General features: G+C 40.9%; 1 protein-coding gene across 1 annotated transcript in view; it reads right to left on the bottom strand.

Annotated features, from left to right (window-relative positions):
* DNAH9 (dynein axonemal heavy chain 9) overlaps positions 1–24,571 on the bottom strand; it is a 259,117-nt gene that overhangs the window by 157,745 nt on the left and 76,801 nt on the right. The window contains exons 31-36 of the mRNA XM_072990379.2: positions 23,739–24,026; positions 22,980–23,190; positions 16,305–16,432; positions 15,169–15,277; positions 14,255–14,402; positions 9,188–9,362 (exon numbers count right to left, since the gene is read on the bottom strand). Of these exons, the coding sequence (XP_072846480.2) occupies positions 9,188–9,362; positions 14,255–14,402; positions 15,169–15,277; positions 16,305–16,432; positions 22,980–23,190; positions 23,739–24,026 (1,059 nt within the window). The remainder of the gene's footprint in view (positions 1–9,187; positions 9,363–14,254; positions 14,403–15,168; positions 15,278–16,304; positions 16,433–22,979; positions 23,191–23,738; positions 24,027–24,571) is intronic.

Below are 24,571 nucleotides of genomic sequence, written 5' to 3'. Positions count from 1 at the left end.
TGGTGATCCATAGAACTCAGACTCACACCTTACCAAGGAGTGAAAAAACACACAAAAGAATAAATAGTATATTGGTAGAAGGGGAGACTGCTGATATAGGAAGAGATAAGAAAGGACTGAGAGCAACTGGTATTCTTTTTGCAGTAAAATAATGTTAAACTGAAGGAATTCAAGCCACCCACATGACTACAGCAGTGATAAATCTGAGCAGCTCATGTAATGGAAGCTTGCTGATTTTAATGCTTTTACCTCCATCCCTCCTTCTTAGTGAGGGACCTTGCTGCCCACCTAACAGCCTCCAATAGTTGGAAGGCATTTATATTGTTTATTCTGACATTTCAGCAGCAAAAGGTCAGAACTAAGGGCAATTTCTATGGCAAGCAATAAACAGATTTTATATTGGATCATTTTTCACCAGATCTTTGCTTGTTCTATTCAGACTACAGCTCTTTGGATTTTTAGCGCTGACATTTACAGAGAAACAGAGAAAGAAACATGAGAGTTCACTGTCAAGAGCAACTTTGTAAAGGGAAAGCTTGCCCGATTGGAACGCCAAACACACCTTGCCCGACAGTCTTGCAGTCAAGATGGATGCTTTCAGACAATTCCAAGCACTGACAGAGCAAAATATCATAGGAGTAATTTGAAAACTCACAGAAAAACCACAAATGTTAGGCACTTCAACCAAAGTCCTAAATGAAAACTACTTCTCATTTAAGCAATAAGAATTAGCCATGGTTTTAAATAAAATAAGAGTCTGATTAAGCATAAAAACCTCAAGGACAATGAGTCTATGAGACATATCCTCAACGTAACTTCAACTCTTGTGATTCTGAATCAGAAATGATTTATATACGTTATATATGCTATTCTGACAGCTTGTTTCATTCTAAGACAACTGATTCTTCCACTTTAGTGGGGAAGCACCTTTTGAGAGGTTGTTCAGAGAAACTGTTTGAAGACCACTAAAAAAAAAGCACAGGAAGAAGAATTCAGTCACAATTTCACTCTAATGCATGCTTCATTCTCAACTGACTACCAGACTATTATATTTAAGATCTCTGTGAGGTGTGATTTTTTTTGAGTGTAAATCTTGGCTTATTTTCTTATCTTTTTTAAAAAAAATATGTAAATTCAAAACAAAAAGAACATAAGAAGTCCCCATGGTTTGATTGTGAATGTAGAATAATTAGAAAGAAGTTCTAATGCAAAAAGTAATGCTGTGCCTGATCAGGATGCACATAACACCATGTTAAGGCTTAGACATGATTACATTCTTGTGTCTGCTAAGGGAAAACAGCTACTCAAACACAAAAACTGAGGAGCTTGCGTCAAAACTGAATAATTGCATACTCTTAAACATTGAACCCACCCCTGGGTGCAAATCCAAGGGTTATACCACACTCAAGCAAATCAGGTACAGCCTTGGTTGAACCACATCTCACTGCCCCGCCCCCCCAGACTTACACAGTCTGCTAAGTAAAGCAATGTGATAGTACATTGAGTATGCAAAGAACTGTGATTAAGAAATTTCCCCTGAAGTGATCTTAATTCTCAACGCTACAAACTAATCTTACAGTGTACACAAAGTCAGAATTTCTTTTCTTATTTCTTTTTCTGGTTAAAGGATAAGCTCTGCAAAGCTCAAAAAACCATTTGTTCTCCCAAGTCAAAAGAGATGAAAATAAAGTTATGTCTTCATCTGCTTTACTGACAGCACACAGCAAGAAAAACTGGTCAACACAGAGTACTACATAAAATACAGGAGTATTTGAAAATTAACTGGTCTTCATCAAGAGTAGTTCAATGCCAGAACATATGAACCTACATGTCCACTTTATAAAGCATGTTCGATGCACATATTTCAAGGAACCAATTGGCTGTTTTTTTTCCTTGGGCCCTTATGGACACTGACCACTATACGTATGCTGCTCACTATCTCACTCTCAGAAAATCGCAGCCCTGAGATAGGCATATCAAGCGTTACATGTTTATTATATGGTCAGGGTTAAAAATGTATTGATCAAAAAAATTAATTATAAAATGTATATCTGTAATTAGACAGGGGAAAAAGGAAAATACTGTAGTCATTAGCTCCTGAAAATCACCAGACTAGTCAGAAGACTGGAATGAATTGAGACATTTTGGATCATCTTAAGAAACAAGAACCTGAAACTCTGGAACAGGTGATGGGAAAATAAGGTTTCCTCCTGCAAAAGTATGAAAAGCCTTCTCTATTAGAAATCCCCTCAAACCAAAATAAATGCACTGTGGAGCAACAGACATACCAATTATTACTAAGGCATGTCATCAAAAACTGAGAAAATTAATTCAGAAATGAGGAGAATGCTCCAGGCCTTCATTAATGATGTGAAATACTAAATTAATGACTAAATAAGAGAGGTGAAAAAAACAAGATTAAATAAATAATTGGATAAGACAACTAATTTAGATGCAGAATGATCTGGGAGGGAAAACTCCCTTCATCCCTCATGTCATGGTACCAATCAAAAGTGATGAAGAATAAACTCTGTTTTCTGCATCTAGGAGAATAAGACAGCAGTTCTCCAGGCAAGAAAATCAGCTGAGCTTTAGCAATCTCAGAATAACTATAGCAAAAAAGAAGAAAAGAATAAGTTCCTTGCCTATAACTGTGGTTCTTTGAGTGGTTATCTGTGAATTCACACAGTTGGATAGCTGGGTAGATTCCCATCCAGAATGCTCCAGAGTGCACAGCTGAAAGTTAAAGACCTTTGACCCTCCCCAGTTCGCTATGTGCATGCTTCAAGCCACTCATGGCTTTCCCTCAATCTCTCTCCATTTGCAACCCAAAAAGTTCTAGAAAAGGTGTGTCAGAGAGGGGAGGAAAATTCTCCTCATTTCTGGATTGTATGAATTCATGGATAACCACCTGAAGAACCACAGTTACAGGTAAGCAACTTGTTCTTCCTCGTTGTGGTATCTGTGAATCACACAACTGAGTGACTTACTGGCTTCAAACCATGGTGGAAGGATAGCACACCAGCATATAATTACTGCAACACTGCTTGGCTGAAGGATGCCAAGGTTTGTACATTCAGTCTATAGTGTCTCAGCAAAGTGGATGTCTGGGGCCGTGTTGCTGCTTTACGTGCTGAATCTGGAAGTACTCACTGCCCTAGTTGAATGACTCTTGACTATGGACGGTAAATAAACTTTAGCTAGATCATATGTTAGTTTGATCACAGAAAGCATCCACTTTGACAACAGCTGAGAAGAACAGCTTGATCTGTCTTGTGACCATGGTAGTAAATGAAGAGTTTGACTGTTTTTCTAATGTCTTTTGTTTTAGATAGGTAGAAGGCAAGGGACTTTTTGATATCAAGAGAATGCATCATTCTCTTCAAAGATGACTGTGGAGAGGGAGAGAATGTGGAAGGACAAGAAGGTGAGTACAGTACAGTGAAGAGACAATCCTAGGCAAGAAGTCCATCTCAAAGTCCAATGCATATTTGTCTGGATGGAACTGCACAAACAGAGAATCGCATCTGAGGGCACATAACTCTCTGGCCCTTCTGGATGGTGTAATAGCTACTAAGGACATTGTCTTGGGGATTAAAATCCTGATATCTGCTCTTGCAATGGGCTCAAAAGAAAACCTTGTTAGCTGATTTAAAATTAGAGTTAGGGATCAAGGCATGATTGGTGCACACGCATCTGTGAATGTGTTACTCAATGTTGTGTCAGTTATGAGAGAGAGAGAGAGAGAGAGAGAGAGAGAGAGAGAGAGAGAGAATCCTTAGACAATCTTCTAGATCTTTTTGAAGATCAAAACTGATCATCTCAAAATCAAGGAAGATAATCTTAAAAAGACTGTTAGTCCTATTTGCTCTGGTGCCAGTCAACACCAAGATAACCCATGGAGGCATACAGTAAAATACATTGGCTGAGTGAGGCAAAGGACGTTCTCTTCAGTTCCTGTTATTGACAGACGATGATCAAATGTCCCTGTGTTTACAAGGGGACATAAAAACCAAGGAAAGTCTATCCTGCCAGTATTGTAGAGGAGTACTCTATAGGAGACTTCGCTCCCAAACAATATTGAATAGTGGAATGAGAGCAGAAGCAAGATCTGTCTCTTGAATGGAATTGAGCTGCTATTGGCTTCAGTACCAAAGGTGTACTATCAGTAAGTACAGGTGAATGCAGAGAGCTACACAGTGGTGTGCTTCTTTACTTACTGTCTAAAACTGACACAAGACTTCATTGGTGTTTTGTGGAATTAAAGAGATTGGTTCCATAGACATATGGTATTGACAATAAGGGGCTACATTAGCTGTTAACTGTGCCTTTGACAAGCTCAGTTTCAAAGGAAAGTGATACTGCCCACCTAGCAATCCCTGAATCTCCTTTCTTATGCTTTTCTTTCTGAATATACATGATCTAGTGCTAAACTGATGTGTGGCGGCTGGACCGCCACATATCAATGCAGTGATAAGGCGTTACATTGCAAAACTCAGGAGTCTGCTTTCAAAAAATAGAAACTGATTTACAACAATTAGAGAGAAAGATTGTGAGGGGTGAGTCCCAAAATATCACACTCCAGCATCACTGTCACCATGACAGCACACAGATTTTCAAGTCCTATCCTTTTGTAGAATGAAAATCACATGGAGAAAACACAGTTCAAATTATCTTAAAGTTGAGTCATGGCAACTGGACTTCTTTCTTTCTTTTTTTCTTATCTTCAACATTTTATTAATTTTTCAATCTATCTGCATTCAATTCATGCTTGTTAAACATCGTGTTACATGGGTTGCTTATAATTATCTGGTTTTTGTGTCTTGATGTCTTCTTAGTTGTCTCTTCAAAATCTACACATTTTTTAAACATTTAAACCGTCTGTGTGTGTATTTTAGTATACAATATTGGCTACTATTATAATATTGCTCTCAGAGTATACAATGTTCTCAAAATCCTCTAGAAACATACCTAATAAAAGTAATTCTGGTTCCAAATCTGTATAATTTTGAGGTGATTTAACTGACAAACTTTGTATTTTATACCAATAATAACTAAGCAAGTCCTAACACATAATAAGTGTTATCTAAAGCATTTTATACAGGTTTTCTTTATATAATTGTTTAGCCATTTCTATCTCCACATTTTCTATCATGTCTGTATCAATATCATATGTAATATATATTCATTACTATTTGTTTTGCCCCATCCTTATATCTAGCTTCAATTTACCTTTAAAACCACCGTGTTATGCCTTTACCCTAATTAATGATCCCTCATTTCAGTTTAATTCAATTTTTATAATATATAAGATATGCCCCTTTATAATCCCAGAAGTTAAGTATATACAGTGGTGCCTCGCTAGATGATTGCTTTGTTTAACGACGAATTCGTTTAATGATTAGTTTTCCGGAGCGATCTTGCGCTCTGTTTAACAATGTTTCCTATGGGCGATTTTCACTCTATGATGGTGGGAACCCTGCCTCGCAAGACGGTTAATTTCCGGGTCCCTGTGTTTCGTTTTACGATGGTTTTGACAGCACGGGTTCGCTTCGCTAAACGGGCATTTGAATGGTCGCTGTTTCGTTAGACGGCTGTGTTCGCTTGAGAAACGTGTTTCACTTAACGATGTTTCCTATGGCGATTTTTGCTTTACGATGGCAATCCGTTCCCATTGAACGGATTATCAGGGTTTCAATGCATTTCAATGGAAAAATGTGTTTCACTTAACAATGAAATCGCTTGACAGCGATTTTTGCGGAATGCATTAATCTCGTCTTGTGAGGCACGACTGTACATGCTTTCAATGCTGAGGGCCACCTTAATATTTTTCCCTTTTTCATCTTTCTAAGTAACTCCTTCTGTTATTTGTCTTTTCCCAATTCTTGTTTCTATCTCCCTAAACATTCTGCCGTCCCTTGTGTCATCTGAAAACATTTTATACACTTGATCTATCTTCAGTAGATCTTTATGCACTTGATCTATCTCCAATAGATCTTCCAGGCTGTTTTTAATTAATTCTGCTGATTATCTCCCCTTATCTTCCCTTAATACAGCTAAAATTCTCCTCGGCTATAAGGTTAGAATTAACTCTCCTAAAAATTTTCCTCTGATTTCCTCCAGCCTTTCTTTTGGTTGACATACATCATCCTCCACCCTCACATTTCCTTGTTCACTATTCCCTGTCTCCCGTTGAATATAGCCTTTCTTTAGTTGCTCCTTGGATGATTTCACGTCTTCGTTATGGCATCTCACAATTTGTAAGATTGCTTGAAGGGTAGATTTTGTTTCATCCCAAAATTTCCCTTGTTGTAGTATTATGTCCCAAGATGTCAAGTACTCGTATTTCAAGTACAGTGGTGCCCTGCTAGACGCTTACCCCAGTAGACTATGAAATCGCTTCAGGATGAGTATTTTGCGATCGCTATTGCGATCGCAAAACGGTGTTTAGATGGGGAAAATCCACTTGACAACAATCAGTTCCCTGCTTCGGGAACCGATTTTTCGCTTTACGACGATCAACACAGCTGATTGTCGGGTTTCAAAATGGCTGCCTGCTGTTTCAAAATGGCTTCCCGCTGTGTTTCCTCAGTTTACAGGCACTGGAAAATGGCTGCCCTATGGAGGATCTTCGCTTTACGATGAGGTATTTCACCCATTGGAATGCATTGGTTTTCAATGCATTTCAATGGGCTTTTTACTTTCGCTTGATGACGATTTCGTTGGAACGGATTATAGTCGTCAAGCAAAGCACCGCTGTAAAAGATGTCCATTAGCTTAGAGCAGTTAGTCCAGTTTCAACAATAATTGCTTTAATAAGTCCACTTTAGTGAGTTGATCATCTTTAGGGTTAATTTGAATCCAGTTTCTGACATAAATTGACAGCCCCATTCACTTATTGTTTGTATTAGACTTTCTAAAGTTAATTGTCTATGTTTTAGTCAGTTCTCGAGGGGAGGGGGAGGAAGGAAAGTCAAAACAAAGTTCTGAGTTTGAGTGTCCTAGGTCATGTTCTGGGCTTTTTCCCCAACACTATAGATAGTCATAACAGTTTGACTCCCAGCATTGTTTGGCTAAAATAATTTTAAGAGGAAGATTTCTTGATTTTGACACCGAACTAATACCAAACTTGCTTCCTTGAAGTATAATTAAGTGTTTAATTAATGTCCAATTTATTTTCTTTGCATCTATTTCCCCTTCTCCAGATCCACCGCTGCTCAGTTTAGGGGTGGGGGCTTTTTTTCTGTTAAAGGGATTAATCCATCCAGGGATAGTCATAGAGCAGTATAATCAAGATTTTGTATCTCACCCAATGGTAACGACGATGTTAAATTGGCTGATTTATCACCTCTTCTTTTGCCGGCTGTCGACGACTTGCAAGCAATATAATTCAGCTGCTTATTTCTGCCCACTAGTTGACTGGGGAGTTTCCTGGCTCAAACGTGGGTAACCACTGTGTGTCCCCCTGTGATTAACAGGTTTCTTCCCCCATTTCACCACCTCTTTGGGGTGGTTTTAACCCCCTAGGGGGTTTCCAAACAGGGAATTCAGCCCAGGGGATGGAGCTCCGTCCTCCTGCTGCTCTCTCATCACAGCATCAAGCCAGAAGTGGATTTCTTTCTTGTTAGGGTGAAATGTTTCCCTACTTATCTAAGTAGCTGAATAAGCTACTTGGATGAGTAACAAAACATTTCAACCTAACAAGAAAGGTGCCCAGTTGCCATGACTCAACTTCCAGGTAACCACACTTGAATGACTGAGAATTTTCACAGATATACTGTTAACATTGTTCCACCTTGGGGTGGGGGGGGGAGCCCACAGTGGCAGAGAGAAAAACTCCAAATTAGAAGCAAAAGAAACCAGGCTGATTTGCACTGGTGTTCGCACCATGTGATCATTGAAAAATACTTCGAATTCACCCTTGCTAATTGTGGAGCAAATCCCAAAGTATTTGTCAATGTAATTTCAGCATCAGTTTAGCTGATTTCCGTTACACTGAATTTAAGTCCTACAAATGTACAATAAGAGTGCAAGTTTAGAGTTGCTACCAATTCTCATTTCAATGTGGAAACCTCATGCTAGGATAGAAATACACACAAAGAGAGAGAGAGAGAGAGCGCCAAACTCTGCAGAGTGAATTTCAATAACAGTTCTCCCTAGTGAGTATGTTACAGTTCACTGGCCCCAATAAGCCAGATATCTAATGGGAGCCTCAGTCTGCTTACAAAAAGCAATATGGCAATGCATTCTACCTGGTAAATCCTGTTGGCTGCAGGAGTGGCTAAACAAGCTACGAACATAGCAATATGTGCAAAATTGACAGCAGCTAATACTGTATTCTGGGATGTTTCTACTACAAGAAGTTACAAATATACCCTGGATTCTGAATCGGTGGGAGAGAAACAGGTCAGAATTCCAGCTAAAGGAAACCACAGATTAGTTCATGTCTTAGCTGTTCCCGCTACAAACAACAGCATTTGGGGAAAGAAGAACCAGCACTCTGCCTTGCCCATGATAAGCTGGGGCTCCCACAGAACCTAGGTTTACCATGTTGCAGAAATGTATATAAAAAGTCTCTTCTTTTCTGGGCGATGTTCCTCTGACTAACTAAGGTCTCTCTGATTCCAATTTATCCCACCTTTCAGTATGGGTTACCTTTCACTTCTGGGTTCCTCTAGCACAGTGATGGTGAACTTATGGCAGGCGTGCAACAGCCGTCTCTGTGGGCACACAAGCCATAAGTCACAGGATTGCTACCCCCGGCAGCCAAACCTGAGGAGGTGGTTACAGCCATGGTGCTAGCACCCCGACAGGCACCCACCCAGAGCAGTTGATGCTGGCAGGGGTTGGGAGGCGGAACCAGAGTAGGGGTTTGGACACACCTACATGCCCAGGATTCCCCCTTCCATTGTCACTTTGATTTCTGCCACTGCCGCTTCCACCACCTGCCGGGTTCCCCCCCCCCCCCCAGTTTAGGTACTCAGGCTCAAAACGGTTTGCCATCGCTGCTCTAGCATTACATGGAGCAGCTATGAATCCGTTTCCCATCCCAGATGTCAATATAGATCCTGTTGTTTGCTGCCCTGCCCCCTCCCTTTTGGAGGTGAAGCACAGCCTTCCAGGAAGCTGCTAATTTAAAATGTGAAGCCACATCCATCAGAACTGTCACAGGTATATATTTTCTTACCTGGTCCTGGAACAAAGCACCTCCAAAAGCCCAGACAGCAGCAAACACAAAATAAAGCTCATAGAGCTCCTTGGGGCAATCTGGTGGGGTGTTCTCTTTGGTAAGAAGGCATTCAAGGAGGTAGCACAGCATCTGAACCATGCTCTGCTCAGGAACTGGAATAATCTTCTTAAATCTATAATGGAAGAATTGAAACTTATGAAGTTTAATTGGATTTAGTATGACTGCCATTTAACAATATGAGCAGATAGGCATATAAATCCTCTTTCCGAACATTAACATTTAAAAAACTTCCATTGTGTATATCTTTCTTACCCAGTGGTACAGAGAGGAATAAAATACCATCAGCACGCAGCCAAGTAATAACTGTAATCATAAGTTTGAGCCATTTTAAAACTTTGATCCTCTTGAAAGAAGTGAAATGGAAGCCTTGCTAAGGGCACTGATTTGCCACAAATGAAATGAGTTCAGAAGTGGTCAAATAACAGAGTAATAAAATAAGCCCTTTCATCTCATATTTTACATGGCCTAGGCTACATTTACAGACATGTGAACCCTGAGCAGCCCTACAGTTTGCTAAAAAAAAATATAGTTATCGGAGAGGCTAGCTCTAGAAAATACACTGATTTTGAAACCATCTGCTACCCATCCTGAGAGATCCACATGGAGCATACCCAAGACATCAGGCTGTCTTCCTCTTGCCTCATTCATGGCTCCAAGGCAATCTCACTGATGGTTGGATTTGTGAAAACTACTGGAAGGAAAAAAGGTGGAAGCAAAAAGAAAAGATCCTTTCCCATCTGTCTCACTCATAAATTCAACACCCGTTAGGGTTCTGAGGTGTAAGGATACCGTATTAAGAATTTCTGTCCTTTTTTTAAAAAGACACCCAGAAAATATTTGTTATTTTTCTACCTTTCCCCACAAGAATTCCTCATCTTCCATATTTTTACCCTCCTCGTTTTTATCCCAACAGCAACCCTGTTAGACAGGGGAAGAGTTAACCCGTCAAATTCCCACTGATTCAACAAGCTTATTATAGCTGCATTTTAAATAAATTAAATAAATAAATAAATTTTAGCCTGTGACTTGACCAAGAGCAGCCAGTGAGCTTCACAATGAAGTGGAGATATAAATCTAGGTCTCCCTAGTCCTAGCTCCCCCCCCCCTGCACCAACCAATTCACCAGACAGCTCACTCATCTTTCTAACAATGTAGGAGAAATGGTTTCAGAACTGTTCTGCTCTCTGATATTTGGTGCATGTGCTGCCCTCAGTCACTTTTTTCCCCATCTAAACAGGTCTTCTAATTCTGTCTTCTGATACTCTGACTCTGCTTCTTAGTCATGCTGCTGCCCTCTTAGACTTCTTCAACCTGTGCTATGCTTTCCAGCTGAACTCCTATTATGGTCAATTTGAGAAATCCCAGAGTATTCTAGAAGGACTTGACCTTCTCTTTCAACCTTCTTTTATCAGTTCCCTCATTTTGTAAAAGCTTCCTCTTTTGAAATGAAACATGGCTTTCTTAACACTTTTCCACCTATATATAAACGGATAAATTTCACAGCATTATGGCTACTATTTCTAGCACATTTATGTCTCTCCAAGTCATGTATATTGTTTTAAGATTATGTCCAGGGCATCTCACATCTGGTTATTGGTTACTCTTCTATGACAGCCACTGGAGGTGTCTAAATGTAAATGTGCCGTCAAGTCAATTCTGACTCCAAATGATCTTTTCCAGGGTTTTCTAGGTACACAGTACTCAGGGGTGGTTTGCCATTCCCTTGTTCACTCACCTTGGAGGCAAGGTGAGGAATCAAATACTCAACCCCTTTGTAATAATTATTAACATGCATTTATTCATTCTAGGAGAAGATATAATTAGGACCCCTCTAGGAATGCCAACATCTGACTCAATACGAGTGTGGTTTGATATGCACTTTTCTGGACTTACATCCTGAATAATAAGTTAGATTAGGCATCCTTCAGTCTTGAGAGACTATGGTAACATGCACTGAATAGAGGACTCAGAACAGTATCTAGTGTGGCTGAGAAGGCCAGTTCGAGAGTGACAATCCCGTCCACAATGAAGAAAAATACAATCTGTCCCCTGTCCAGCTCCCTGATTTTGCTGGATTCAGGACTGCCTCTTTGCCTCGGCCTGCTGGACAAGGGTCACTTCAAATTGGGAGAGGCCATGCTGCACCGCCTGCCTCCAGTCTGAATGCTCAGATGTCAAAGTTTCCCATCTGTTGAGGTCCATTCCTAAAGCCTTCAGATCCCGCTTGCAGATGTCCTTGTATTGCAGTTGTGGTCTCCCTCTGGGGCGATTTCCCTGCACTAATTCTCCATACAGGAGATCTTATGGAATCCGACCATCAGCCATTCTCACAACATGCCCAAGCCAACGTAGACATTGCTGTTTCAGTAATGTATACATGCTAAAAAATCCAGCTCGTTCTAGGACTACTCTATTTGGAATTTTGTCCAGCCAGTTGATACCAAAAATCCGTCGGAGGCAACGCATATGGAATGTATTCAGCTTCCTCTCCTCCTGTGCACAAAGGGTCTAGGACTCACTGCAGTACAGGAGTGTGCTCAGGACACAGGCTCTATAGACCTGGATCTTGGTATATGCTGTCAGCTTCTTATTAAGCCATGCTCTCTTTGTGAGTCTAGAGAACATGGTAGCTGCTTTGCCAAGGCATTTATCCAGCTCAACATCTAGGGAGAGAATGTCAGAGATTGTTGAGCCAAGGTACACAAAGTCATGAACAACCTCCAATTCTTGCGTGGAGATGGTTATAGAGGAAGGTGAGTCCCCGCCCTGGCCCATGATTTGTTTTTTCTTCAGGCTGATTGATAATCCAAAGTCTTGGCAGGCCTTGCTAAAACGATTCATGAACTGTTGGAGGTTTTCAGCAGAATGGGCAACAACAGCTGCATTATTGGTGAAGAGGAAATCCCACATGCATTTCAGCTGGACTTTGGTCTTCACTCTCAATCTAAAAGTAAAGCAAAGCATGCTGCTTATATACCGCCCCATAGCGCTTCAAGCACTCTCTGGGCGGTTTACAATTTAATTATGCAGGCTACACATTGCCCCTTCAGCAAGCTAGGTACTCATTTTACCGACCTCCGAAGGATAGAAGGCTGAGTCAACCTTGAGCCGCTACCTGGGATTGAACCCCAGGTCGTGAGCACAGTTTTAGCTGCAGTACATCTGATCTAGTCCGGAAATAGACACCTTCTGTTGCAGTTCCAAAGGCGTGCTTCAGCATGACAGCAAAAAAGATCCCAAACAGGGTCAGCACGAGGACACAGCCCTGTTTCACTCTGCTTCAGATGTCAAAGGGATCTGATGTTGAGCCATCAAAAACTAAGTGTCCTTCAATTCCTCATGAAAGGACCTGATGATGTTAAGGAGTCAAGGTGGACATCCAATCTTGAGAAGTATTTTTAAAAAACCATCCCTGCTAACCAAATCAAAAGCCTTTTCTAAGATCTATGAAGACCACAATGAGTGGCTGTTGTTGTTCCCTACATTTCTCCTGCAACTGTCTGGGGAAAATACCATGTCAGTGGTGGATCTATTAGCTCGAAATCCACACTGTGATTCTGGATAGACTCTGTCTGCAAGCACCTGGAGCCTCTTCAGCACAACACGGGCAAGCAGCTTCCCTACAACGCTGAAAAAAGAGATGTCACGGTAGTTATTGCAATTGCCCCTGTCTCCTTTGTTCTTGTACAATGTGACAATGTTTGCATCCTTCATGTCCTGTGGTACTCCACCTTCCCTCCAGCAAAGATAAAAGATTTCATATAGCTCAGTGGTTATGATCTCTTTACAGTACTTCAGCAGGGCTGTTATCCTTCCCAGGAGCCTTGCCGGAGACGAGGGAATATAAGGCCGCTTTTATTTCTGCTAGTTGATTTGCTGTCCAACTCTTCCAAGACAGGCAGGCACTTGATGTTATTTAATGCCTTTCCAGTTACTACATTCTCTCTGGAATATAGCTCAGAGTAGTGCTGCACCCAGCATTCCATCTGGTGTGCTCAGTCCTGGATGATCATGCCTGTAGCAGACATCAAAGGAGCAGATTTCTTCTGTATTGGACCTAAAGCCTGATTGATACTGTCATGCATTCCCTTGATGTTACCTGTGTCTGCTGCTATCTGTATCTGAGAGCAGAGCTGAAGCCAATAATCATTGGAACATCTCCTGGCAGTCTGTTGGACTTTGCAACAAACACGTCGAATAGCCTGCAAGTTGTACTCACTAGGACAGGCTTTGTATGCTGCTAGAGCTCTCCTCTTTTCCTCAATGGCTCACATCAAGTAAGTAGTATTATGGTAAACTGAGTTCAGATCCATGTCTAAGATAGCTTATAAACTAAGTTCTATTGTACGATCTGCAAATTAAAACCTAAAACTGAACCGACACTCTTCTTCAAAGTTAATATTTTTGCTTATATGTTAGCTAGCTAGATTGGCATGGTAACCTTTGTTAGTGTGGAAGTACATATGAGTTCACCCTTTTCCAAAACTGGAGCTCTTCTTGGTTTCTGGTTGAAATTTATTGCAGCCACTTACAGAGACTATCTGACAAAACTAGATTACTACAGAAGGTCTCCCTAAGCTCTCAGTTTATGATTCAGCACCTCATACTTGCAGAAAGGATTATGCCACCCTTCCCCACACATGGCAGTGTACAGAAACCAGTGGCCATAGGTTGGAGACGGCACACTAGGAATTTTGGGGAGATTATTATTCAATGATTTTTCCATAAGGTGTTATCATACTGTTTCTACAAAGGTAATATCATTAAAGAAGCACCCAATGACATGTTATTAGTTAGTCATGACACATGTATTCTGCTCTTCTTCCAGATAATAGCTTACAACCATACAAAGTGACCTATACTGAGCTCAAACAACTGTATAAGCTGATCAAATATGTTGCAAGAGGAACTTGCAGGCCTGGGTTTTAGCAGAAATTGTTTTTAAAAGCATACCAATATACATTTTCACTGCATCAAAGCAAGATTTCTGCTATTTAACTGTACCTGGTTCTGAGGGTGTCCAGACAAATCGGTAAATACTTGTCAAACAAAATTGTCAGGTTAGCTCGTTCTGACTGGATTTCCCGTCTGTCTATCCAGCTACTTACAGGGGGATTCCAGCCCAGGTCAGCTGGATTGATGTATAGGATCCCTAGAGACATAAAAATATCAAAGCTGGAGTCACTCAGTTCTTTCCACAGTTGAATTACAAGGCACAGGACTGCCGGATCATGCTGTTTGCACAAACATTGCTATTGCACAAGCAGATAATGGGTTTTCTTCAAGGTGTCAACGCTTGCACAGTGGCAATATCTGCACCAGCCTGCCTCAATTGGTGGGGCATCCTGCTCTTGAGGATACTGGCCCAAATATATATTTTTTAAAAAAATAGTAATCTCATGTGATTATGTAAGAACAGCAGCTGGGACATTGGAGCGAGGTGTCTTCCTTTGGTACATCATGCATTTTGGCTCTGAATCTTGCCATTGTTTATTTCTTCATTGTACTTGAGATGAAATTGCCACCATTCATTCTCATGGCAAGTCCACCTCGTCTGCCTTGTTTGAATGAGTGTGATAAAGTGATAAAGCAGACGAGCACATTGATGCCAAATGCAAACATCCTCAAGGAGCAACATGAGCGTGAGCAGGTACTGACATCTAGAAATGTGACAATCATGTGAAATTTGGCAAGCGTCTTTGATTACTGTTACTGTTACACACTTACAAAGTGCCTGACATTTTCTAAGGGCTGTACCAAGCTCATCTAATTGGACATGATACAAAATGAAAATGGGATGAGAAAGGAAGAGGAATACCCCTTACACAGTTCCTTCAGGAGCCTCTGATAAAAGAACTAACTAACTAAATCCTCTTTCTCCCAGGAAGTGCCACCTTCATCCCTCCCCTGCCGTTTACCTGCTCTGGATACAGTGGCCGGGGTGGCAGTCCGCAGGTGACTGATCTCAAACAGCAGCCTCATGGTGGGATTGAGGGGGATCCTTTCATTGCTTGCTAGCGTTAGCACCTGCAAAGAGTAAAGCTGTTCATTTTCAGGATACAAAGAACAATGTGAGCCACAGTGGCCTCCGTGAAACACATCAGCTATAACCTTGAATTGCACTCAGAAATGGAGAGTCAGCCAGTGCAGCTGCTAGAACAAAGGGGCTATGTGGTCCAAGCACTTTGCTGCACTCAACGTTTTGGCAGCAGCTGTCTGTATTCATTGAAGTTTCCAAGTAGTTTTCTGGGGCTGCCCCATATAGAGCGCATAACACTTGTCCCTAAAACATCACCAACCTTTACAGGATGAAAATGTTGCTCTAGCTTTCTCTAGTTTTTTTTTTCAAGCATGAGAATAACATCATCTCACACTTAACCTGTCAATACTCTGCCATTCTTAGAGACCTAACCTTCCACAGTTTAATCCTACTGGTGATAAATAACAGAAGATGTGCTGTTTCTGCTTCCTCTGGGAATCCAGAACGAATATTTATACATTTCAGTACCATCTCTGAAAGTATAAACGGCTCTTCAACTATGTCAAGATATTCATTTAGAAATATGTAAGAAGTAAGATTTTTTGTTTCATTTATTTATTTTGTCCATTTTTAAAACTGACCACCGACCAAAGCACTGTAGCACTAGAGAAAAATATAATAATATATGACATGCATAAAAAAAAAACTGAAGAAGCAGAATAGAAAAACCATGGAAAAACTGGCAGCAGACAATAAAACATATCAGAATTTAAAATCATATTAAAACTAGCAGTAGGATAAAAGAGCAAAGAGGTAAATGCATTAGAGTAGTTCTTAAAACACATCACCTTTTAGTGAAGATGCCAGGTGAGCCTCCTTAGGAAAGGCATTTTTGAGTCAGAGTGGTTGCCTTTCCTGAACTTGAAAATGTTGTGGTTGTATGTGTTTTCTGACCAGTTTGTAAGATTTTCAACAGCTGTTTGATTGCACAATTTACATTTGTTTGCATCTGGAAAAGGAAGCTCGTTCTGCATACACCAGGATACTTACAGTCTTTTCAATTGTATTTCTTACCTTATTATCATCCATGACAGTATTGAGAGATTCAATCCACATTGGATCAATATCACCATCTAACACAATCCATTTGGGGCCATCATGTGTAATGTTGGCTAGGTCTCGCATAATCGATGAGAACAATCCTAAAGAAAGCACAGAAATTCAATGGGACTTTTGAAAGACTGCATGTGCTTTCTGTTTAATATCTTCCAAGGATTTTATTCAGCTTGCATACAAACAAGCAAAGGAAAAACTAAATGCAGTTATGTTAAAGCTGATAATTACACAAACAACAGGAGATGAATGTAATTTCCTTTAGGGAATAATGAACAGATGTAACCAAATAATCTTATTGAAAAATAATTCTACCTTACTTAATAGTGTTAAGCATGATTAAGACCTGGGCTTTCCACTCAAAATAAGCAAGAGGGTGAGGGAAGAATAATGATTGGAGAAGGCATTTTACTATGGATTTTGCTCTTATCCCCCTTTACCCTCAAAACTGCATTATCTGTATAGAATTAATATAGCCATAATCCACCATAGCCCCAATGTAGCTACCAGCATAGCTACAGAGCAGGATTCCAGCCACTTTCATCTGCTTCTGTCTTACCTTTTTCTCCTACATTACACAGACATTACAATACAGAAGCAGATGCACAGCGAACAGTAGTATGTCCATGTCTGGTAAAAATAGAAACTAATGGCCATAATCCTGTTGGTGACTGATTCCCTAAAGGAAGCCACAAGCTTGAGTTTGCAAGAGCTGAGCAGGGCTGTTGAGGACAGGACATTTTGGAGATCGCTCATTCATGATTTTGCCATACATTGGAGATGACTTGATGGCACATAACAAGTCGAACTGCATAATTCATCCTACTGAAGTGCCTAATATGACACTGGTAACATTATAAGCCAAGTGCCTGATTGCACAAGGTGAGTTACACAACTTAACATATCCATCTGTAAATCACCAAGAGGATTTTAGGCAATGTATTAAAATCAGTTATCAATTAAGTTAAAAATTTGGTAATGGAAAGAAAAAAACCTAATCCAATTTAGATTAGATTAGATTAGATTAGATTAGATTAGATTAGATTAGATTAGATTAGATTAGATTAGATTAGATTAGGCATCCTTCAGTCTCGAGAGACTATGGTAACATGCGCTGAATAAAGGACTTGGAACAGCGTCTAGTGTGACTGAGGAGGCCAATTCAAGAGTGACAATCCCTTCCACACTGAGGACAAATCTGTCCCCTGTCCAGCTCCTGATTTTGCTGTTTCCAGGACTGCCTTTTTGCCTCAGCCTGCTGGACAAGGGTCACTTCAAATTGGGAGAGGCCATGCTGCACCACCTGCCTCCAGGCTGAATGCTCAGATGTCAAGGTTTCCCATCTGTTGAGGTCCATTCCTAAGGCCTTCAGATCCCGCTTGCAGATATCCTGGTATCGCAGCTATGGTCTCCCTCTGGGGTGATTTCCCTGCACTAATTCTCCATACAGGAGATCTTTCGGAATCTGACCATCAGCCATTCTCATGACATGCCCAAGCCAACGTAGATGTCGGTTTCAGTAATGTATACATGCTAAAAAAATCCAGCTCATTCTAGGACTACTCTATTTGGAACTTCTAAATAGTTCCAAATAGAATCCAATTTAATTCTTAGAATTTTGATTTTTTTAAATTGAAATTTCCTTTTTTGCACAATATTTCTGTAATATTCTTGTTGTGATGGCGTTCCTTGTTCAGTCATGGAAGCTGTAGGATACTACAAAGCAGGGGAACACTCTTCACTGTTTAAGGAGCACAGCTCAGTTTTTCCCCTTTGTTTTTTCTTGAGAAGAGCCAAAACAAGGCAAGGCTTCTGGGGAGAGGGAGAGGCTGTCTCCAGTGATGTCAAGTTCACCTAGGTAGGTTCACTCCCTAATGGTCTAATGTGATGTTGTAGTTAGAGTGTTTGACGGAGAGCCAGATTCTAGTCCCCCCAAAGCCATGAAATTCACGGACCAACCATTATCCAATTCCTTTCCTTCAGCATAATCTTTCTCATAGGGTGGTTATTAGGATAAAATGGGGAGAAGGAGAAACAGGTATCCTGATTTGAGTTGTCCATTGGGGAAAAGACACTGAATGCATGTAGACAAATATATATATACTAGTAATTAAGGAGCAGTCAAATTCCAAGTAAGTAACCAAAGCATTAACCAATATTTAAACTAGGGGTTTGATCTGGAGGTTAATTTGTGAACTAAAAAGGGTAAAATCATGATTAGGATTTTTCAGTTTCATTTTGATAAGGGTTAGAGTGTAGCAATGTAACATAAATTTAAAAGCTAATATAAAAGCATAATTGTTTAAAAGATTCCTCTTTCAATATATGAATACAGTGGACCCTCTACTTAAGGAATTAATCCGTATTGGAATGGTGGCTGCAAGTCGAAAACTCTGTAAGTCGAATCTCCATTGACCTACAATGCACTGAAAATCGATTAATCCCATAACCAGTGGTTTTTATTCTATTTTTATTCCATTTTGGTTTTTTTCTGGTCTGTAAGTCGATTCTCTGGCTGTAAGTCGAATCTAAATTTTGCAGCCAGAGAAGTCTGTAACTCGAAAAGTCTGTAAGTCGAGCCGTCTGTAAGTCGAGGGTCCACTGTAGTCAAATTTAGCTCATTAACCAAATATACTAACTCTTTCACAGTAACTTTCTAATTTATAGTCTGGAGTTAACAAGTAAAGTTATAGCAAACAATAACTATAGCTGCCCAGTGCTATATAATGTGTTTGCCGTCATTGTAGGCTTTCCATATTTTGCCTTTTGCCTTTCTAAGATGAGCAATTCACTTTGAACTGGCCATGAGGAAATTATACATTGGGTATCCTTTCATTCCTCACTATTTTCCTTTCCAACATCAGGAGTGAATTTAATATAAATGTATATCCTCATCACATGGAGAAAGTTGTAAACATGGTCCATACTCTAGTTACCAACCAACCAAGCTGTTCTTTCATTTGTGCTTATACAGATGGCCAAACCCATGGAAGCAGCCAGATTCTAGTCTGCACCAGTTTGTCTCCATGAACAATGATACAGTAGGACAATTAAGCAGTTTTGAGAACACGTAACATTCAGCATCTGCTCCTACAAAGGTAAGGTAAAGGTAAAGGTTCCCCTTGACAATTTTTGTCCAGTCGTGTTCGACTCTAGGGGGCGGTGCTCATCCCTGTTTCAAAGCCATAGAGCCAGCGTTTTGTCTGAAGACAATCTTCCGTGGTCACATGGCCAGTGCGACTTAGACACGGAACGCTGTTACCTTCCCACCAAGGTGGTCCCTATTTATCTACTTGCATTTGCATGCTTTTGAACCGCTAGGTTGGCGGGAGCTGGGACAAGCGACGGGCGCTCACTCCGTCGCGTGGATTCAATCTTATGACTGCTTGGTCTTCTGACCCTGCAGCACAGGCTTCTGCGGTTTAACCCACAGCGCCACCACGTCCCTTTGCTCCTACAAAGAGGTAGGCCAAAGTGGGTAAGGGACAGAGCTGACCGAGGACTTGACATACAGGATCTCCAAAATGCCTTGAGATCCACCAAAGGCCTTGATGCGCCAGAGACGGCCAGGAGCCCTGTAGTTTCAAAGTCTACGTACACAAACAGCTTGTCTGAATTATGGTTAAAGTATTAAGTGGAGCTCTTTCCACTCTGTATTCACACATACAAAGACATTGTGCCAGGAGAGCCTCAAACCTATTTATGTACAGCTGATGAGAAAGACAGATGAAGAAACTTTTACAGCACCAAGGTCTGAATTCAATTTCAAAGACTGCTCTCAGGGGCTTTATTCCAGTGGTGCACACCGCTAAGAGCAAAAGCTTGAGAGCAAAAAATACTAACATATTTTAGATCAACATTTTTATCTCTAATAACTAAGCCTATGGAGAGGATTCAACTTCCTGCAAAGGGAAATATATTTCTACAAAACCTGGGAAGCTGTCAAATGATGATGGCATGTAGGGGTATGCAGCCTTCTGGGGGAAATTAGAGATTAGGCTCATCCCGTAAGGTGCAGAGCTTCTGCAGTCAGGACACTTTCCCTGACCTCCTAGACAATGGCAGTGCAGGTTGATGATGCCACACTCCAGGAGGGGGCTGGGAGACAGAGCCTTTAAAAGGCAGCTTCCCCCATGCCTTTCCTCTCTTTTCAATTGGTCGAGCAAGGGGAAGCTATGAGAAACTGAGCATGCGGTTTTGCTTTGTGTCACGTGGTGCAACTGAGCAGCCTGGAATTTGGGTTGTGCAACAGCGCAATCCCTGATTTGAGGAATTTGGGGGGGGTTCCTGGGGGGCAGGCAGTTGGCTATGGTGCCCTTTAGAAGGTTAATTAATTAAATAAAAACTAAAATTAAAAGATTAAAGAGAGGGAGGGAGGGAGGGAGACTGACTGACTGAATGAATGAATGAATGAATTTTTTTTTTTTAAAAAAAAGGAGAGAAAAGAGGGTAGGAGAAAGAGAGAGAACTGAGTGCGGAGGAAACACCCTTGTGGGCCCAATGTCTACCAGTCAGACACCCACCTACCCAACTGCCCATCCACCTCTCTTAATCACACTCCCACAAGAGCGTGATTTATTTTTTACAAGTGACTATAAAATAAAAAAGGGATGTGGCAGCACTGAGAGTTAAACCACAGAAGCCTCTGTGCTGCAGGGTCAGAAGACCAGCAGTCGTAAGATTGAATCCACGCGATGGAGTGAGCTCCCGTCTCTTGGCCCAGCTCTTGCCAACCTAGCAGCTCGAAAGCATGCAAATGCAAGTAGATAAATAGGTACCACCATGATGGGAAGATCACGGCGTTCCGTGTCTAAGTCACACTGGCCACATGACCACAGAAACTATCTACAGACAAACGCTGGCTCTACGGCTTGGAAACGGGGATCAGCACCGCGCCCTAGAGTCGGACACGACTGGACTAAATGTCAAGGGGAACCTTTACCTTTACATATAAAATAAAAACAATTAGCACTAAATTGAGGTTTTTAAAAAGGGGAAGCAAACAAAGACACAATCACAACAGTGGGGGCCTGGTAGGACTGGGATAGGAGAGGCCAGGGGAATAATTTTGACTATCGTTAGTGGAAAATGGGGACTAAGAAAAGACAAGGTAGCAAGAAAGGCAAGCAACCTGCCAAGTGTAAAGCTCTACCTAGATCACCCCTGGTAATCTCCTCCTCAGAGGATGAGGATTGGCCAGATTATGGCACCATAAATTAAGCAAATTGAAGGGAGAGAGGGCACTAGCCAAGGATACAGCTGGTGCTGCCACCCCAAAGAGGTCACATAGGGAGTCCAAGCCTCTCAGGATGGCAGAATTGAGACACTAACAGACATGGGGGGGTGCAACTGAAATTAACTCTCATGAACGAGGATGGGGCATTCTAATCTCCCTGAATTGTTTTGTTTCTAAATTCACAGAGACTATAATGACAATGTAGTACAAAATTGTCACCTTTGGAATTATAACCAGTGTTCCTAAGTTTCAGCCACTGGACACGTACAGTGTTCTTGCTTTTTAAATGACAAAAAACCCAGTTTAAACAAAAAAAAATGTCCTAGGAGACATACCACATTTTGCCCTTGCGGTAATCTTTTGTCCCAACTAGAGATGAGCACAAATTAAAAACTGAATCACCAAATTCATTCAAAAATCACTAATTTGTCAATTTGTATGCGTCTGAAATGATGCCCTTGATGAATATGAATCAATGAATTGTTAGCATTTTTAATTCATTGGTTTGTTTGGCTATAGAACAGTCCCCAAGGAACCTGTGGTGATTGAGTTTGATTCATGATTTTTCAAGGGCAACAAATCATGAATTATAAATTTATCTTTTCCTGTCATGGTGAAGATTGGGTTTCAGATGTCTGAGTTATATGCCCACAAAGCCTCATCCCAGAAAGTTCTCCTCAGGCACCTAGAGACATGAAAATCACAAAGACATTTCTACTGACTCTCCTCTGCAATCCCTCCAAGTTTGGGGAAGATTGGGTTTGCCAAAGCCAGCTGCTAAAGGACATTTTCGTGGGAGAGACCTACCTTTTGGGTGTATAACCTGGTTGTCTGAAATCCAATCTCTAGGTGCCTTTGTGGGGGGAGGGGATTCTGGGGTGAGGTTCTTTGTGGGCATATAACTCATACATCTGAAACCCAATCTTCACCATGACAGGAAAAAAATGATAAATTTATAATTCATGATTTGTTGCCCTCGAAAAATCATGTATCAAACTCAATCACCATTTTTCTGATTCGTGCCCATCTCTAGTCCCAATCATTACTGCATTTGGTACATAAATATTACTGTGTTTTTGCAAACCATGATACCAATAAATAGAAGCTACAAACTCCAGTAGTCGTTATGTTGACCCTATTCAAGAGAATGACAGAGAGGGACTCTGAAATTCTCTATGGGTTGAAGGAAATCTAGTTGAAACCCAAGCCCTAGCGCTACTGACAATTGCAGTCAGAACCCCCAAGATTAGGATTCTCATGCATTCAGATAATGCTCCAAAAGTCTCTCTATACACATTTAGGTTGGCAGAGGGGAGTGCTTTTACTTCTTGTTTCAATTCTGGTTGATGTAGGTTAAAACACTTCTTTTATTGGTTTTTAAGATGTGATAACAATCTTACCGTCTTTCCATTCTCTTGTAGCTGGATTAATAATGCCAAACAGTTCATCATTTGTAACTGCTTTTGGGTTGAGATCTGTCCAAACAGGCCGCCGTTTCATGATGTGGTAGGTCTTGTTCAGAGATTTCAGCACCTGGGACTTGCCTGTACCTGCATTGCCCACCACAAAGACCGAGTGCCGAACTGCTAAGAGCTCTTCCAGCTGGACCACCTTCACAAAACACCAAGGAGAAAACACCACAGCACTATGAATAAGATCAGCCACACAATGTCCCATTTGACTAACGATGCATAGCTGGTCTCATAATGTACATTCATTCCAAAACGCTATACATATTTCATTGGTAAGCCTAAACTTGAACAGGTTCCTATTGTTAACAATGACAGAATGAAATGACTTCCCTCAAAATATGAAATTTTAATGGTCACATATCATATTGGATGATTTTTATTATTATTGGTGGTGGTGGTGGTGGTGGTGGTGATAATCATCATCATCATCATCATCAGGTCTGCACAGATCACAGTCAAGTAGGAATCCCACAAGAAATGATTCAGAGACAGGACAACCAGTAAAAAATCTAAAAGAATAACAACAATAACCCATCCACCTGCCCCAAATGAGACCTGGGGATGCACAAATGTGGAATAGCTTTGTACAAATTCCTTTTTATGACAGAAAAGTTTTGTTTCATGACAATAAGATACCAAAGCTCAAAATCAGTACAGAAGTTGGACAAGGTAAGATCTCGTTCTTACTTTGAGCACGAAGTTGTCTTCTGCTTGCAACTTAAGTTCCAAAACAGCTTGTTTCACAAAAGATTCAAAATTAAGATCTCGCTTTCTTGGGACATCCAAGGCAGGAAACAGGTCTCCAATCAGACCCATGAACACTGGCATGTCATCAGTTACAATCTTTGGAACATTGAAATCCCTCAGAGAACGCATCAGCACCTGGTCTTCAGGGCGATCTGGGTCTCCTCTCTTGAGGGATCCAGCAACAACAAGGACTGACTTAATTGCACGTAATCCCCAGTCATAATGATCCTAAATGGAGAGGGAGGGAAACCAAGATAATTATCTCATACTTGGCCAACACATCAAACCCTGTAAGAATGTACTCAACTGCATACTATGTGAAGCAGGCAGCATTCAACTGAGCCTCACTTTATTTCAAGTAAGTGTACAGGGTCCAGTATATATGGCTTCTACCCCATGTGGGGACTTGACTATGAAAAAAACTTTTAAATGCCACTGTTTGTCTTCTGTTTAGGAATTAAAAACAGAAAGTTAACACCTTTCCTACCGATGAGTGGTGGTCCCAATCTAAACCAGGAATTTGAAATGGAGAAGAAGAAACTAGGGCTCGGCTGCATGACATGCATTTAAAACAGTGTCTAGTTTAACCTGGTATCTGTGCATCTCAGCATGCTACAAAAGGAAAGGAAGCTAACCTTCATCTTCTTTGTACTCTGATTCTCAATTTTCTGATGGCAGGATCCAAAAGCCAAACCTCCCCAGCAAGCAGGCAGCCAATACAGAATCAAGAAAATAAAGCAAGTGTGGCGATATAGTTTAACAAATCCAACCCA

This window comes from Pogona vitticeps, chromosome 2 (genome assembly GCF_051106095.1).
Source record: "Pogona vitticeps strain Pit_001003342236 chromosome 2, PviZW2.1, whole genome shotgun sequence".
Classification (NCBI taxonomy): Eukaryota; Metazoa; Chordata; class Lepidosauria; order Squamata; family Agamidae; genus Pogona; species Pogona vitticeps.
This window is presented reverse-complemented; position numbering and strand designations above follow the sequence as displayed.